This window comes from Lutra lutra, chromosome 9 (genome assembly GCF_902655055.1).
Source record: "Lutra lutra chromosome 9, mLutLut1.2, whole genome shotgun sequence".
NCBI lineage: Eukaryota > Metazoa > Chordata > Mammalia > Carnivora > Mustelidae > Lutra > Lutra lutra.
The window spans coordinates 118,677,381-118,694,497 of record NC_062286.1 but is presented as its reverse complement, the minus strand read 5'-3'; the positions used below and the strand labels follow the sequence as shown (position 1 = coordinate 118,694,497).

At 49.0% G+C, this 17,117-nt stretch overlaps 1 protein-coding gene across 1 annotated transcript in view; it reads right to left on the bottom strand.

Moving 5' to 3' along the window:
• Positions 1-1,082: 1,082 nt before the first annotated feature.
• Positions 1,083-17,117, bottom strand: part of BPIFB4 (BPI fold containing family B member 4) — a 28,944-nt gene continuing 12,909 nt past the window's right edge. Inside the window, exons 11-17 of the mRNA XM_047745785.1 lie at positions 16,042-16,095; positions 13,323-13,493; positions 11,015-11,082; positions 8,581-8,623; positions 6,801-6,864; positions 4,749-4,825; positions 1,083-1,430 (exon numbers count right to left, since the gene is read on the bottom strand). Of these exons, the coding sequence (XP_047601741.1) occupies positions 1,407-1,430; positions 4,749-4,825; positions 6,801-6,864; positions 8,581-8,623; positions 11,015-11,082; positions 13,323-13,493; positions 16,042-16,095 (501 nt within the window). The 3' untranslated portion in view covers positions 1,083-1,406. The remainder of the gene's footprint in view (positions 1,431-4,748; positions 4,826-6,800; positions 6,865-8,580; positions 8,624-11,014; positions 11,083-13,322; positions 13,494-16,041; positions 16,096-17,117) is intronic.

Below are 17,117 nucleotides of genomic sequence, written 5' to 3'. Positions count from 1 at the left end.
AGAACACAGGAGAGTGTGGAAGGCATTTCTTGTGTCCACCAGTATATCTGGTTTTCCTCCCTTCCTCGTCAGAGGAAGGGATCACACGTCCTTTATCCCTGGAGGTCAGGCAGGGTCACATGACCTGTGGTGGCTTCTGAAACTCAAGCAAAGCGATGTGCTTCTCTTTCTAGTAGCTGCACCAAAGTGGTGCTGGTGTGGGATTCCCTGCGCTTTCTCTCTGCTGAGGACTCACAGCCCTGGGGCCAGATTCAGCCCAGCACTTCTCCCTGCAACATTTGATCAGAGGCTATGTGGTGGGTGGTTAAGGCACAGGCTCTGGAGCGAAATCCTCAGGCCCTAACCCCAGCTCTGCTACTTTGCAGCTGTGTGACCTCAGGCAAGTCCCTGCATGTCTCCGTGTCTCTGTTCCCCCATCTGCAAAATAGGGGCCAACCCGGTACCTACCTTATGGTGCTTTCATGATGTTAAAGGAGATCAAATCCCAAAGCCTGAGTGCAGAGCTCAGCAGACAGAAAGCCCTCGATGAACATGTTCTCTCAGAAAGATGGGACAGAAGGGTAGTTTTTGTTTGTCCCTTTCACGGCTCCCCTGGAACCTGGGATACACCCATCCACCCTTCTGGACCTGGGCAAGTCGTGTTGGGAACACAGAAGAGGTGGGGATGGGGAGAGGGCGGCTGGAAGCTGAGAAAAGAGGAGACCCTTGTCATCATGGCACACAGGAGCTGGGCTATAAGGAAATCCCTCTGGTAGTGTGAATCCTGATGGCTCTGACCTTGTTGCTTCCGCATCTGGACCCCTTTCACTGGATGAGGAGTGGTGGGGGAAACTGAGGCAACAGGCATCAGCCAAATGAAGCCCAGAACCAAGGCAGTGAGAACTGAGTAAAATCCCCTCCTGTCCACCTGCAGGGTCCTCAGAGGTGTCTGACGTATTTCGTTCATGAGCTGAACCATCCTCCATCAGCTCGTAGGTGACAGAGGCAACGGCCAGGTGCCCCTGGCACAGCCACGGAGGGAAGAACCACCCAGACCCTGAGGGAGGGTCCTTCCTGGAGACTTACCCCAACTGCAGGGAAATTGGAACCTTTTATTGAAAGTTTAAAGTGCGCAGTGTGGAGTCTGGCATGGGGTCTGAGAGGCCTCAGTCCCCCGGGTGACCTGCTTCCCTCTTCGGGGACAGACTATAGGACTGATTGTGGATGGGACTTTTGCCAAACGAGTCTCTGGCTGGTTCCTTTCTCGGGGTGTGGGGGGAGACAGGTGGGAAGAGGTATGGGAAGCTGGGGGGGAACCTGTTGTAGGGGGCTGAAGGGACTCGGGGCTGGAGACTGTGTTAGCAGAGCCCTTCCAGGGCAAGCTCTGGCTTCTTCTGGGGCTGCAGCAGCGTCCCTGCCCCTGTCTTTCAGGCACTCAGCACCAGAAGGTCCTTGGAGGTCAGAACAGAGAACCCAGTTAGTGGAGGTGATGGCTTCTGCTTACAGCCTCAGCAGTCACCTGCCTGTGGACCAGGCAAGGCACATTTCCAGGAAGGAGCAAATGCGAACAGTGGGGGTTTACTGGGATTAAAGGGGCCCGAGGAGCACCCTGGCCATGTCATTAGCCTGCCCTGTACAGGGGACCTTGGGCAATATACTTCCCTTCCTGCCCCTCATCTCCTACTTCCCCCAAATAAGAGAAGCAAGCTTGAGCCTTTGTCCACATTCTTCCAAAATCCAATTTTCCTAACTCAAAATATATACAACAAAGTAAATAATAAATTTAACCCATAGAACACAGGACGTACCCATAATTTTGTACTGATATAAATAACTGGGTAAATAAATTAATGGAGGAGAAGGGATGGCTCTTCCTTGTAGCAAAATTTCAACTAATAAATGCAGAAGGAATGATCGAAATGGAAAGTCTCCATGAAAGAAACACCACAGTAATAACTCCTGCAGACAAGGGCCATTAAGGAATGCCAAAATGAGTGGGAGAAGGTGTGATGAGAACTAAGATATGTGGGTGGTTGTCTCCAAGTACCTCCTTGTGAGATATTTATTAGTTACAATGGGAAAAATAGTAACTTAACCAACAATGAGGAAACTGGCAGGGACCACCTTAACTGCATGATCAAAGTCAGTATCCCCAGGAACAAGACATTGACATTGCAAGCCCCCCAGACAGTGCACTGCGGGGCACAGCATCACTCCAGTGCCCTTCTTCTTGCCAAAAATACGTAACCTCAATCTCATTGTGAGAAAACATCAGTCAAATCCAAGTTGGAGGACATCTCACACAATGGGCCAGACTCATCAGAAATATCAAAGACATGAAACACAAGGAGAATTTAGGAACTGTCCCATGTTGGAGGGCAATGTCCCAGATTTGGAATGACAATCAAGTGCAAAGTGGGATCCTGGATCCTGAACCAGACCAAGGACGGTGGTGGGAAAACCATTGAGGAAGGTCTGTAGCTGAGTTCACAGTTTTCTATCAACGTGAACTTCCTGGTTTTGATCATTGTATTCTGGTTATAGGTGATGTTAACATTAGGGAAAACTGAGTGAAAAGTATTCTCAAACTCTATGTAGTATTTTTGCAACTCTTCTGTAAGTCTAAAATTGTTTTAAAATGAAAAGTTAAAAAAAAGGTCTAGACCCATACAATTACAGCAGTAATAACGAGAAGAAGAGCGGGGGGAGGGAGAAGGAGGAAAAGTTGCCTGGATATCTCAGTTGGTTGAGCACCCGACTTGGTTTCAGCTCAGGTCATGATCTCAGGGTCATGGGACGAGCCCTGTGTCAGGCTCCGTGCTCAGTGAGGAGTCTGCTTGGGACTCTCTCTCCCTCTGCCCCTCCCCCATACCCACACGCTCTCTCTAAAATAAAGAAATAAATATTTAAAAACAAGAAGAAGGAGGAGAAGAAGAAGGTAGCTATCAATTACAGAGGTTGTACAAGACCAAGTCTGGACTGAGTCTTTATTTTTTTTTTTAAGTTTATTTAAGAAAACTCTACACCTAGTGTGGGGCTCAAACTCACCACCCCGAGATCAAAAGTCACATGCTCCACCCACTGAGCCAGCCAGGTAGCCCAAAGCTGGGTCTCTCTTTAAATCAGTGGTCCTACACATTTCAGACCCAACAACCCTGTTTATATTTTATCACAGGTATTTGTGCTTTATTATTATTCTTTATTATTCTGAAATGAAATTCATAATCTATATAATCTTCTTATATCCCTTGCTGGACTATAAAGAAAAACTAAAAAGTAACATACGTGATATGCTATAATATGTATTTTTTTTAAAGATTTTATTTATTTATTTGACAGAGAGAGATCACAAGTAGGCAGAGAGGCAGGCAGAGAGAGAGGAAGAAGCAGGCTCCCCACTGAGCAGAGAGCCCAATGCGGGGCTCGATCCCAGGACCCTGAGATCATGACCTGAGCCGAAGGCAGCGGCTCAACCCGCTGAGCCACCCAGGCGCCCCTATAATATGTATTTGATGTGAAATACTCAAGCCTGATTATTTAGGAAAGAAAAAAATCATCCCCACGAATTTATTTTTTATTTTTTTTTTCTTTTCTTTTTTTTTTTTTTTTTGACAGAGAGAAATCACAAGTAGGCAGAGAGGCAGGCAGAGAGAGAGGAGGAAGCAGGCTCCCTACTGAGCAGACAGCCCGACGCGGGGCTCGAACCCAGGACCTGGGATCATGACCTGAGCCGAAGGCAGCGGCTTAACCCACTGAGCCACCCAGGTGCCCCCATCCCCACGAATTTAAAAAAGGCCTTTGGGCTGGGGAGGAGGCTGACAATACAACCCCAGTCGAGAACCACTGGCTGGAGTTGCGTCCCTTATTCCAGCACAAAACCCACTTCTCACTAGCTGGGTGACCTTGGGCAAGTGGCCTACCCCTTCTGATATACTGACTATAATGCATTTTATGCATAAAATCTCACTGTATTCTAAAAGCAGCCCTATGGAGAGGTGCTATGATTAACCCCTTTTACAGAGGCGAAAACTAAGCCTCAGAGACATTAAGTGACTTGCCCAGGGTCACCCAGCCAGATACTGGCAGAATCAGGATTGGAACCCAGGCCCTACTGAGCAAAGTCAGTTTAAAAATAAAACTCTAGAAAGATCGGAATGAACACCAGCAAAACACTCTAAGTGGTCATTTCTAGGTTGTAAACATATCTAAGAGGATAAATATGATTGCTTAATCTTTTCTGTATTTTCCAAATTTCAGATAATGAGCATATGTGGTTTTTATTGTGTCAAAAAGACCTCCTAAAACTGAATTTCAAGTCACCTGCCATGATTATAATTAGCAATAATTTCAGGAATATCTGTCCAAAGGCCCATCTTCCCACTGGCTGGGCGAGGTTTGCATGGGCCAGGATTGTCTGTTTTAGTCACTGCTGTATACCCCCCGACCCCGCCATGCACATCGTCTGGCACTCAGTAGATGCTCAATAAAAATTTTTCCAATGAACTATATTCCACTTCTACTGTGGGCGAGCCCCTTCCTGCTCTGAGCCTCAGTATTCCCATCTGCAAGATGGGGGCAATGACATCTCTCCTGGTGATGAAATGAGATGGTGGATGGGGAGGGCTTCACTGAGGGGTTCTTCACCTTTGTTTCTTGTTCCCTTAGACCCATCCTTTGAAGGAAGAGGCCTCCGATGCCCCACCTTTCCCCTCCCTTCTCTTCTTCCTCCCAACTCCTGAGCAGAGGGCAGAACAGAGTTCTCTCCTTACCTCCAAGACGTCGATGTCTGCATTGCTGAAGTCGATGTTGAGGATTTTGGGGAGAGGGACACCAGAGCCCAGCACAGCTGTGAAAAGAAACACCACCACCCAAATGGTCAGGCATAGTCAGTGTGGCTAAGAGGCATTAGCCTTATAGGAGGGCACCAGGATTTTCAAGGAGATGAGCCATTTCTTTTCCATCTCTAGGCCTTTGTTTTCGCAGGTGTTCCTGCCCAGAGCACACGCCCTCACCCTTGCCTGCCTGCCGAGTTCTGAGCCTTCCCCGAGACTCTGCTTGGACGTCAGCTCTTCTGTGAGGTTTCCCCATCCCAGGCCAAGCAACATTTGGCTCCTGCAGCTCCCCTGAACCACCCCCCACCATTACAGAAATCACAGGATATGAATTCTCTCTTTCCCCATCTGTCACCTCTACCCAGACTATGAGTTTTTTGCAGGCCAGAACTGTGTCCCTGGCATCACCCAGCTCTGGGCTGGGCACAGAGGAGAGGACAGATGTTTGCTGAATGGAGGCAAGGAAGGATACACACAGAGTCCTGACATGTGACCTCCCTGGGACATACTGTTTGCTTTTAGATTCATGCTGATTCATGTTCTGGGAAGGAAGGAAAGGAAGGATGTGGTGGGGGGAGGGGACTAGATTAAGTGAAATTCAGCAGATTTCTGCCTGCAGCAGGACTTTTCAGAGAGCTAAGGACATGGCGAACCTACCCCACGGCAGTGTATTCAGAATTTCCCAAACTTGCTTGGCCATGGAACCCTCTTCTTAAGAGCACCCCTTAGGACTAATTTTTCATGGAACCCACTTTGAGAATCACGGTCCTAATCCAGTCTCTCACTTTTGAGAATGGTAAATTGCATTACAGTGAAATTGAGGGACCTGCTGCAAGTTCACACCACCTCTTGGTGACCAAGCCTGGGCTAGAGTCTTCACTTCTTGCTTCAAGGGTCAGTCCGGCCCAGCCTCGCTCCTGACATCACTGGCCTTGGAGACCAGGGCCTTCCTGGAATTGCCATTCAGCCTCCTCTGGTGAGTTTCCAGGATAAAGGTCTGCTGGACACGGAGAGTTCCCCAAATGAAGCCCTGCAGAGCAGCCCCTCTCCATCCTCCACAAAGGGGAAGTGGAGAGAGGGAAGGTGGGACCAGGTTGGCGGAGGCCTTAGGGGTGCGGTTTGCAGTTACAACAGGTTCAGCTCTCCCAGCCTCCAGCGGGCCCGCACAGCTCCAGTAACTTCCTGGTAACATCCCGAGGCACCACAGAGTGGAGAGGTCACACTCCTTCCTTTTGTTCTATGAAGCAGAAAACCCTGTCACTGACACCTGGTTGCCGAGGGGCCAGATTCTGGGTTAGGAAGCTGGGAGATCGGTAAGAGCAATTTCAGCTTTATCTGTACTCACTGAACTTTTTACAACAATAACATATTCACATAGTCCCTATAGAAGTAAAATTAAATACACAATTAAAAATCAATCAGGGCCATCATGCTGTGAATATACCTACCAGTACTAAATTTGCACCTAACAAGGATTAAGCAGGTAAATTTCATGTGATGTGTATTTTACCCCAACTAAAAATAAACACACACCAAAAGAATCAGGAAATATATTGGACTTTTTTTTTTTTTTTAATGGAGAAAAAGAATTTAGAAGTAACTCTAACCAGGTATTGAGATGAATTGCTTCTGGGAGGTGAGGTGTTACTTTCTAAACTGTTCCAGACTTTGGAAAACTTATGCACATATCATTTTCATAGGTAATCAGAATTTTACATAGAAAATGAGAAAAACAAAACAATCAGCCAAATAAGGAAGAAGGAGGAGGAGAAGAAGGAGTAAGAGAACAGAGCAGAAGCAGTAAATAAGGAAGCTGCTGGCCCCCTGGGGCAACATTTGCATTCAGAGGGTTAAATACATAAGCTTAGGATGATGTTCTCAGAAAGACAGTTGAGGCAGAATGGCTATGTGTCAAATATTTCCAGCAAACCAGCAGCTTCCGGGCCCCCGAGCCACACCCCCTTACAGAGGCATGGCCATAGCTCTCACCGTTCATGGCGGGCAGAAATGCCAGGTCAAAGATCTTCTCCACCAGCACCTCCAGGAGGCCAACCTGCAGGGAACAAGGAAAACTCAGTCCTTGCAGCAGTTCACTTGGATCCCCAAGGGCTCCTTGAGGCCCCACCCTGTGGCCCAAGCAGGAGGCGCAGGGTTGCTCTGGGAGAATCTGGGTGCTGCCATGACTCCAGAACCACTGAGTTGGACAGCCACAAGGCACATCAGTCTGCCTGCTGTCTGTGTGGTTAGGAGAGGCCCAGAGCAGGGCCAGTGCTGGTCCAAGGCTTGTGGTAAGGCTGGGACTGGGGGAAGCCCAAGGCCTGTAGTCTCGGTGATGTCACACAGGGCCCCGAGGGCTGTGTCGCCAACACTCCGGGTTCCCATCCAGCTCAGCCTCTGTGGGGCTCTGGGAAGTCTTTCTGACCTCTCGGACTCTCAGCTTCCTCAGCTGTAAAATGGGCCAACAAGCCCCACTTGAAGGAGGCAGCCAGGATGACAGGCAGATCAGCTGAAATGCCCTGTCCTGAGACTTTTCATGTGTGTGTGTGCATCTCAATGTCTCTAAGCCTCGGTTTCCACAGCTGAAAATGGGTGTGAAGAGCTCTCCCTTTGTAGGCTGTAAAAGCCAAATGTAAACTCCTCTATGTAAAGTATGAGTCTTGGCGAGAACCACACGGTAGGACTGTGGCAAGCGCACGGGACTCTTATCCTAGTGCCATGACCTTGGACACGCCGCCCAACTTCTCTCTGCATTTGGCTGCCTTATGTGGAAAATGGGATAATAATTGTACCCAAATCAGAAGTTTGTCGTGAGGATTAAATGAGAGAAATTTGTTTGAATAAAGAAAAAAAAAGAGAGAGAAAGCAAAAGCTTAATTGGGTGCCCCGTGCCCGCATCTGTTATCCCCAAAATATTCTCTAATTTCACACTGTGGGAGCTGCTTCTTCTGCCTGGAGCCTGGAGATTCCAGTTCTGGTCCCCACTGTGTCCCAACCAGCTGCCAAGCATGTCGCTGCCCATGCCCAGGCTCCAGTTCCTCCACTTATGAAACGACGCTGGTGACACCCAGCTCCACAGGTTGGAGCAGCTGGGGTTGCAAACAGGAAGAAGGCAACGCAATGGGTACTTGAGTTTTCTCTGCACAAGTGGAAATCTCACCCCACCTCGTTCTGAAAAGCGGGCACCTGCTTAGTCGTCAATTTGTAAAGAAAAGGGAGGCATGTCTGGAGACTTTGGTGGTGTGGGGGGGGACCCAAGAATCAACAAAGAAATGAGGAAACAGGACCAGATCCTGGAATCTGGGCGTCTCAGATTAGAAAGGCAGCGCTCCGGAGCTCAGAGGTAAAATGGTGGCTAGAAATAAACCCAGACCTGTTTGCTGAGGTTCAGAGTGGGTTGGGGTGACTCAAGATTACATGGGAGTCAGTGACAAAGCCAACCCCTGCTTCCAGAAAGGCAGGGGTCCCGTAGGACATGGCTGTCCCGTAGGACACCGCTTCCCCAGCCTGGAGTGGAGGGATCGGGGCCAAGTGTCCTCCACGGGAGTGGTGGGTTACAATGGGACAGCCTCACTGGCAGAGCTGGAGCTGTGAGTTCATACTCTGCACCTCCCCGGCTTTGTGGGCCTCCGTTTCCCCACCTGTAAATGAGGCCTGCCAGAGATGATGCCAGTGCTTTGACATTCACCACCTCCCTGGGCCCCGGCCAGCCACACGGGGTGGGAGGCCATTCCCAGAAGACCTTGACCTGGGGCCTGAGCTTAGTACTTACATCAAAGTTGCCTACGTTTGAGGTTCTGAGGTTGAGGTGAGTCCTGCCGAGAAAGCAAACAGACCGTTAGAAGGAGCAATTGCTTGAGAGTCGTAAGGGGCTGTATTTCAATAAACTCTCAGAAGCCCCTCCACAAACATCCTCACAAAGGTGTCACGGGATCCCCGGGAGACATAAATAAGAACAGTGTTGAGGTCCAGGGAGTGAGCACCAACTGTATGCCAGACATGGTGCCTGGGCTTTTCTACCATACATGGTAGCCCCCTTCCCCGAGGTCTCGTTGTCCATGGGCTCAGTGGCCTGTGCTCAGCTGTGATCTGACTTATTATCGGAAGGTTCTACGTCATTCACCTGCCTTCATCTCATCACGTGGGCATTTTATTGTCTCACATCATCTCAAGAAGAAGGGTGAGTATAGGGGCACTTGGGTGGCTCAGTCAGTTAAGTGTCTGACTCTTGATTTTGGCTCAGGACACGATCTCAGGATGGTGAGATCAGGCCCCTCGGTGGGCGCTGCACTGAACCTGGAGCCTGCTTGTCCCTCTCCCTCTGCTCCTCCCCCAGCTTGTGCTGTCTCTCTCTCAAATAAATAAATGAATAAAATCTTAAAAAAAAAAAAGAAGGGTGAGTATAGTACAATATTTCGAAAGAGAGAACATTTACATAACTTTTATTACAGTATATTGTTATAATTGTTTTATTTTATTTATGAGTTATTTACTCTCCTGCTGTGCCTAATTTATAAGTTGTTATCACAAGTATGTGTGCTAGGCACACACGTGTAGTTGGGATGTGGTACTCGCTGTGCTTTCAGGCATCCACTGGGGGTCTTAGAGCTTATCTCCCATGGATCAGAAGGGACGGCTATACGTCAGGCTCAAACCATAGCTGTGACTCCTACTGGCTGTGTGTCCCTGTCCTGTGACCTATCGGCTGTGTGTCCCCCTCTGCAAAGAGAGTGGCTGCCAGAACTGAATGAACAATTCAGGTAGAGCCCGTGCCTGGTACACGGCGCAGGCCATGCACTCAGGAGCATTTGTCCCCACCTGGCTTGATCCTTTCTGCCAACCCCTGGGGAGGAACCTGAGGCTCCAGGAAACCCCACCATGTCTACAGAGCTCAGGAGGCAAAGCCCAGGACTCATGCCCTGATATGAGTTCTTGGCCGCTGCACTATTCTGAGGAGGGGGCCTGAGGCCGGGGTTTGAGGTCTCTCTCTGCACGATGAGGGTCTCTGTCTCGCTGTGCTTGAATCTCACCTGCAAAGTGACAGCCCCACCTGAGGGAGGCTGGACCAGACTTGCCTGGGCCAGAACCACTGGAGCCCTTGCACATTTTCAGCACAGAAACCAGGGCTGACTTCCACTCCCGCTCCTCCTTCCCCCTCAGCCACTCCATCCACAGAACCTGAGCTTTTCCCTGTCCTTCCAAGTTTGCCTGCCCTGCTCTCACTGCCTGAGGCCCCCTGCTGGCCCTTTCTCCCCCATCCAGGCCTCAGGTCAGCATCACCTCCTTAGAGACGTTTGGATGCCTCTGATTTGTGTCATGTTCTGAGAAATTCCCACTATTGGGCTTGATGAATATTTGTTGTAAGGAGAACAACTTATAATGAACTAGGCACGTGCTGACAATTGTATACACACTCTCATCTGTCTTGAGGTAGGAAATATAATAGTACTTACTGCCGTAGGCTGAGGTCAGGGATGAAATGAATTGGGACCCACTTAGGGCTTAACTCAATGCCTGGCCCAGAGAGAGCATCTGACGGGTATCGGCTGTTCTCATGAGCCCTACAAGGTAGGGACTATTATCCCCATTTTCAGGTGAGCAAACTGAGTTCCAGAGAGGGAGAGTCACTTGGCCCATGTCACACAGCCAGTCAGTGGTCACATTAGGATTGGAACTCATACTGCTTGGGTCTGAAGTGTGCGCTTGTAACCGAGCAGGGCGGCTCAAGACAGACCTGGGCTGGCCCAGAGCCCCTCTCTGTACCCATGGTGCGGCCCCGAGTCAGTAAACCCTCCTCTCTAAGCCTAGTTGTCTGTCTCCTCTTTAAGATGGGAGAATAGGAGCCTCGACTCTACAAGGCCATTGCAAGGCTAAACAAGGTCATGCATATTAATACCTTGTGCAAAGCCTGGAACCTCATCCTCACGCCCATCACTGTTATTATTATTGACACTGTAGTTGTTGTTGGCTGTGGGTCCTCTTTATGAAGCTCGCGGCATCCCCTGCCCTGCCCAGCTCGCACCAGTGGCCTTGGCGTCATAGCCCAGTTTCACCCCTACAGCCTCTGGGATGGACCCAGCCCCGACAGCCATGTGAGGGGACCTCCAGTGTCCTCCCAGGGGTCCCTTCAGGAGCTGGCTCCAGGCAGGGCAGCACCAAAGAGGCCTTTCTGAGCAGCCGGAGCCCGAGTCCACAAACCCCCTTACTTGTCCAGCTTGGCATCAATCATGAGCTTATCTCCCTCCACGGAAAACATGGCCAAGAGTTCTGTGTCCTGGAAGAAAGGGGGTGACAATGAGGCGCTGCTGGCGGCGGGGGCTGTGTGTGCAGGGTGACCACTAGGTGCTGCATTACACAGGGTGTCTCTCCCCCAAGGTCTTGGTCAAACCTCCCTTTACTAGCCAAGACCCCAATTACGCTCCCTATAGGATGGATATCCCCACTCTGGAGGGAAGGGGTTGGGAATAATAAATTGTCTACGTTCACCAACAAGTGTGTTGCTTTCAAGTAAGTCAGCAGGGCTGAGTGAACATTTGGCAGAAAGACCAGACTTGCAGGGAGCAGCGATCCCTTGGCTGGTGGGGGTGTCTGAGCTGTCTCGGGGTGGGGGGGCTGTAGCTTATGAACCCTGCTCCAGATGAGTCACTGTAGGGGATTGGGTATCATGGATGTCAAGCATAAGTGCCCCACCCCCATTCCCAGCAGAGGGCACGAAAGGTCCAGACTCAACCCCTCTCTGGCAGAGTCTTGGTCATAGGAATGTTCCTCTTTACTTCCCTGCTTCCCCCAGCAAATAATAAAATAAAATAAATATAAAATAAAATAAATTGATCTTATGGGAAAAAGGAAGCTCTAACACATCCAGGTGATGTTATTGCTAGCAACGATAGTTAACAAACATTAGGATGATAGAGGACTGGATGCTCTGGGTGTGTATGGCAGGGACCTGCATGGGCGTGCAAAATCATTCCATCCATACATGAACTGAGGCCTGAAGGGTATGTAGGATTTGACCAGGTGAAAAAGAAGGCATGAAGGTGATCCAGGCACTGGGAAGGGCATGTGCAAAAGCCCCGGGGCAGGAAAGAGGTTGGCATTAGAGGGAAGAGAGAAGGCTAGAGAGCAAGGAGGTAAGAGGACTGCAGGAGACTGGAGTGAGAAGGGGCCAGACCAGGCAGGGCTAGCAGGCTGGAAAGAAGTCATGGCTGCATTCCGGGGCCACTGAGGAGTAATGGTAGGGCTCTGAACTGGATCACATGACATTTGGGATTTGATGGAAATATTTCCACACAGCAGGGACTAAGCAACAAGGGGCAGCCATCTCCACTCCCTGGGTGAGAACCAGCCCTTTTAATCTGGCATCTGTTGATGCCCAGAAAGGACCCTCAGCACGCCCTGGCTTGGCATACTCTTGCTGAGTACGCCCATTTCCTGGATTAGAGGTGACCCATTCGGTCTTGAGCCCTGGGAGGCGAGCCTGATAAGACACAGCACATGGGACAGAAGCCTAAGTGTCTGAATCTTAAGCTTTAGCCATCAAGGGGGAAGTGGTACTTAACACAGCACATTGCTTCAACAAATATTTACTGAGCACCTACTATGTGCGGGACCCTGTGCTAGGCTCTGAGGATCCTGTAGTGAAGAAGACAATGCCCATCTCTGCCCAGCAGTAAACTAACAAGCACATTATACGGTGTCAGGTTAAGTCCATGAACCATGTAAAACAAGGGAGGCAGAGAGAGAGAGAGAGAGAGAGGCCAGGGGTGGGGATATTTTAGACAGCTGGTCTTGGGAAGACCTCTCCGGGAAGGTGACATTTGAGTAGAGACCTAAATGAGGGAATGAGTCATGCAAACATCTGGGGCAAGAGCATTGCAAGCAGCAGATAAAAAACATCCTATGCAAAGGCCCTGGGGTGGAACTCCACCTGGCATGTTGGTGAAAGAGGGAAAGAGTGAGGAGCTGAAGGGTAACCAGGGGATGATCTAGAAGAACTCTGTGGGTCATTGTTAGGGGATGGGCTTTTGGTTTCAGGATTGAAAGTGAAAGTTTTGCCAAAAGGAGCCTCATGGTTTTAAGAGGATTCCCCTCTATAAGATAACTGGAAATTACTGTATTTGTATGTGGGTCCCAAGGACATGAGAATCAGCACCATCTGCTTTGGTTCCCCTTTCTCCATCATCTAGTAGAAAGCGTAACCCAGAGTAGGTGCTCAGCACAAACTGTTGAATGCATGAATTGCCACCTGGGAAGGAACACTTACAGTTTGCCAGGTACCACTCTGAGCATCTTACTAATGCCCGCTGCCATCCCCACGAAGTAGAGGAGAAAATGAAGCCCCGACAGAGGGAGTGATCCAACTAAGGTCATAGCTACAAGTACTAAAGACTGGATTTGAATCAGCTCATCTGGCCCCCGTGGGGCTTGTAGTCACTATAGTTGGTCTGTGGGGATTTGAAGGGGTCTAGGGACTTCAGAAGACTGTGGCATCCCCACCCCGTCACTGATACTTACCACATCGATGAGGCAGATGGTGGTCTCGACGTCATTGGGCTGGGAGACCATGACCTCAGAGGTGGCGAACACCTTCACCAGTGCCTCGTCCTTCTGCAATGTCACTGAAGGTGGGTTTGGCACCTGGATCCTGATGGTGAGTGGGAAGGACTCGGGGTACTGCTGGAACACCTGGGGGTGGACACCAGGTCAGAGTCAGTGGAGCCCTGGAGAGTTGTGGTTCCCAGTGGGTCATCAACCAACCTCTAAACATATGGCCCAGGGTCTCAGACTGGGCATCTTCCAATCCAACAGCATTGCTCAAGCCCTACAAACCACATGTGGGGGCTCTGACCTGCTGCTGGGTTTGGGGAGGGGGCTGCTCTTTCTGAGCCTTTCGCATAGGGTTAATGGGAGAATTAAAAAGTGAGGGGGTGACAGCAAGTCTTCGAGCTCAATGCCCAATGCCTGGAAATGCTCAGAACTTGCTGTTGAACAAGATGGGTTCACTAGGACATTCACGATTGAATCGAGTCATCATAACAACTCCATGGGGTATTTTTTTCTCCATGTTACAGATTTAAAAAACGAAACAAAACTGAGGCTCAAGCAAATGGTCTAAGGCCAGCAGGAGAGCTGAGGCTCCAGCCTAGGTCTACGCCGCTCAGAAGTCTCTGAGCGGCCAGGGTCTCCCTCCCCTCCTGCTGCTTCTGGATGCCCCACCTGGAATGGGAAAGCCACAGTTCAGTGTGCCTCTCGGGGAAGTCCCAGAGCAGGACACAGCCTAGCTGGATCAGCTGGGGTCTCTACAGACCCACGGTGGAATCAGAGCCTGTTTGCTGCAAATGGACTCCCTAAATGCTAATTAGCTAAAAGGACAATTCATCAAGCAATCCATTCCCATATTTGCTAAATAACTATTTCACCAAAAAATTTATTTTAAGGAACGCTTTTCTTTTTTTTTCTTTTTTAAAGATTTTATTTATTTATTTAACAGAGAGAGACAGTGAGAGAGGGAACACCAGCAGGGGGAGAGGGAGAGGGAGAAGAGGCTCCCCACTGAGCAGGGAGCCCGACATGGGACTCGATCCCCGGACTCCAGGATCATGACCTGAGCCGAAGGTAGATGCCTAACCGACTGAGCCAGCCAGGTGCCTTAAGGGGAAATTCTTTTGAACAAACTGGGTCTATTGGCAAATCTAGTAAATTCAGCCAAATGACCACTTAGTGAACTCACCCTTTGGCAAACTGGCTTTCAACAAATCAGGGACTTGGTGGACTGGCTTTTCCGAAGGGATTTTCAGGATAGCTGGAGGGGCCTACCCCAACATACACAGTCTCTAACAATTAGCAACACCTTCCTTCGCAGGGACGTGGAGAGTCCCCCCTCAAACTCTCCCCACAGCAGCAGGAGACCCAGGATGCTCCTCCCAGCTCTGATGAAGCCTCTCATGGTGACTCCACCCCCACCTGCTTCTCCAGGAGATACTCCTTTGCGTCCAGCCTGAATCCTCCCCCTGCTGCAGACCCAGCCCTGCTACTGCTGCATTGTGTGGCTCCTCTGAGCCTCTGTTTCCCTGTCCGTAAAATGGAATGCTCCTCTCTTCTGGCCCCATTAATGCGGGGGAGAGGGGTGATTAAAACCAAATAAAAGAGCGCATTCTTAATTTTTTTTTCACAAGCTGTAAAGTGCAGTTCATATAAGAAGTGACCCAGTAAATGGAAGGTCCAGTTGACTGACAGCTCTCCCTGCCTCCCAGAGCTGCTGCTATTTATGACATTAGATAATGGTGCTTTGCCATTCAGCTTCCAACCACACGAGGGCGATAGTGACCATTTGTTGAGTTGGGTCTCCCTGCCTCTGAATTACCGGAAACAGAACAGGTAGAACAGGGAAATGTCTAAAAAGGTTGTAGGTTACAGCAATGACAGTTACTATGTAAGAAGCTCTTTGCTGCAGGGGCAGGGTAACAGGCTTAGGACCCACACTGGGACAAGAACTGGAATCAGAAAGGCCTTTGTTCCCACTGTACCTAGCTGCTAATCTGTTAAGAGCTCACTTACCCCCACCCCTTTTAAAGAAGATTTTGTTACTATAAAGAAGAACAATAACAGTGAACATTTATCAAATGCCTACTGTGCCTACGTTCAGATCCCAGGTTCACAGCCACACAGCAAAGTGGGCATTGCTATCCCTGTTTTCCAGATGAGAAAACCGAGGCCCAGTGAGAAGTCACTTGCCTATGGTAGTGTGGTTGAGACACGCTGAGCTAGAATTCAAAATCGTTTCTCTGTTCCAAAAACCTGACTCTTCCCGTCTAAGCCATCCTCTACCTGCATGTGCTCTGTGTCAGCATCTTTACATGAATTATCACCTTCAGCCCCTTACTCTCCTAGATGAAGCTGTAGAGCGGGAGTTAGTACCCTTTTTTGACAGATGAGGAAGCTAAGGCTCAGAGATGTTAAGACTCTTACCTGAAGACACACAGCAACAAAGTAGCCAGGGCAAGATTAGAGCTAGGCAGGCCAGTCTACTGTAGAGCTCAGGGTCTTTCCACCTCAACCCTCCATGCTGCCCCTGCCCATAAAAATTTGGATACCACACCTTCATCACTATACTCCTAAGGAGGGTGTCAGATCACCCCACCCTAGTGGTAAATGACTCCCTTCTGACCCAGTTCCTGGGACAGTTAGAAGGAGGGTAGGGCTGAAGACCAGGGGACACATCTGCCTTACCTACCTTGGGAATCAGAGCTCCCAGTGTGGACGTGGTGAGAGGAGGAAGCTCTTCAAACTACAGGACAAGAGAAAGGGTCATGTGAGTCGCTGAGGTTATGGGGATAGACGGAGTTGCTAACACTGATTAAACTTCCACGCACCCTCAGAAAACTGGTGGGGGGCACCTTCTTCTCCTTAAAGAGCCCTTGGGAGGCCCTGCCTGCCCAACAGCAACCACCATACTGATCATGGTAGCTGTTTTGTAGTTAAGTGGACAGGGCCAGCCACATAAGCTCACCGCAGACCTGACTCTTTCTCCTCTAAGTGTAATTCTTGATTAAAACAATTTAGCATCAGTGAGTCCATGTGCATAACCCAGTGTCCAGTAAAGGCATAATTCTGCCATATCTCTGAACAACCTGTATTATTATTTACTTAATTTATTCTTTCAATTGACTTGCTTTTGAAGACCTCAAACACTAAAAAATGAAAATCCAAAAAAAAAAAAAAAGAAAATCCAGTACCATTTGACAGAAAGAAATGGCAACTGGAAAAATAAATGCAATAAAAACAAAATAGTGCCATTACATTCTGCTTGGATATCATTGTCTGTGGAGGGCTATGGGTGTGAGATCTGTTCTCTCTGAGTTAAAAAGAGGACACTTACAAGTTCAAGAGAGGGTTAAGTATATACTAGCACTAAATGGAGACTTTCCTTTTGATGGAACCAAGATGAACACTAATCATATGGTGTTTGTTTTGTTTTGTTTTGTTTTGTTTTGAGAACGTCTTATTCTTAGTAGATAGACACAAGTCTATGGAGTGAAATGTCATGTTTCCAAAAACTTAAATTGTTCAACAATAACTAGCTAGCTAACTAGATGATAGATTAGATAGGTGGATGAATGGAAGGATGGGTGGATGAGAAGATGGATAGATAGATAGAAGGATAGATGGATGGATGGGTGGATGGATGACTAGAATGATAGATATATAGATAAGTAGGTGGGTAGATGGGTGAATAAGCAGATGGATGGATGGATTGGTAGACATGAAACAAATATGGCAAAATATTAACTGGTGAATCTAGGTGAAGGA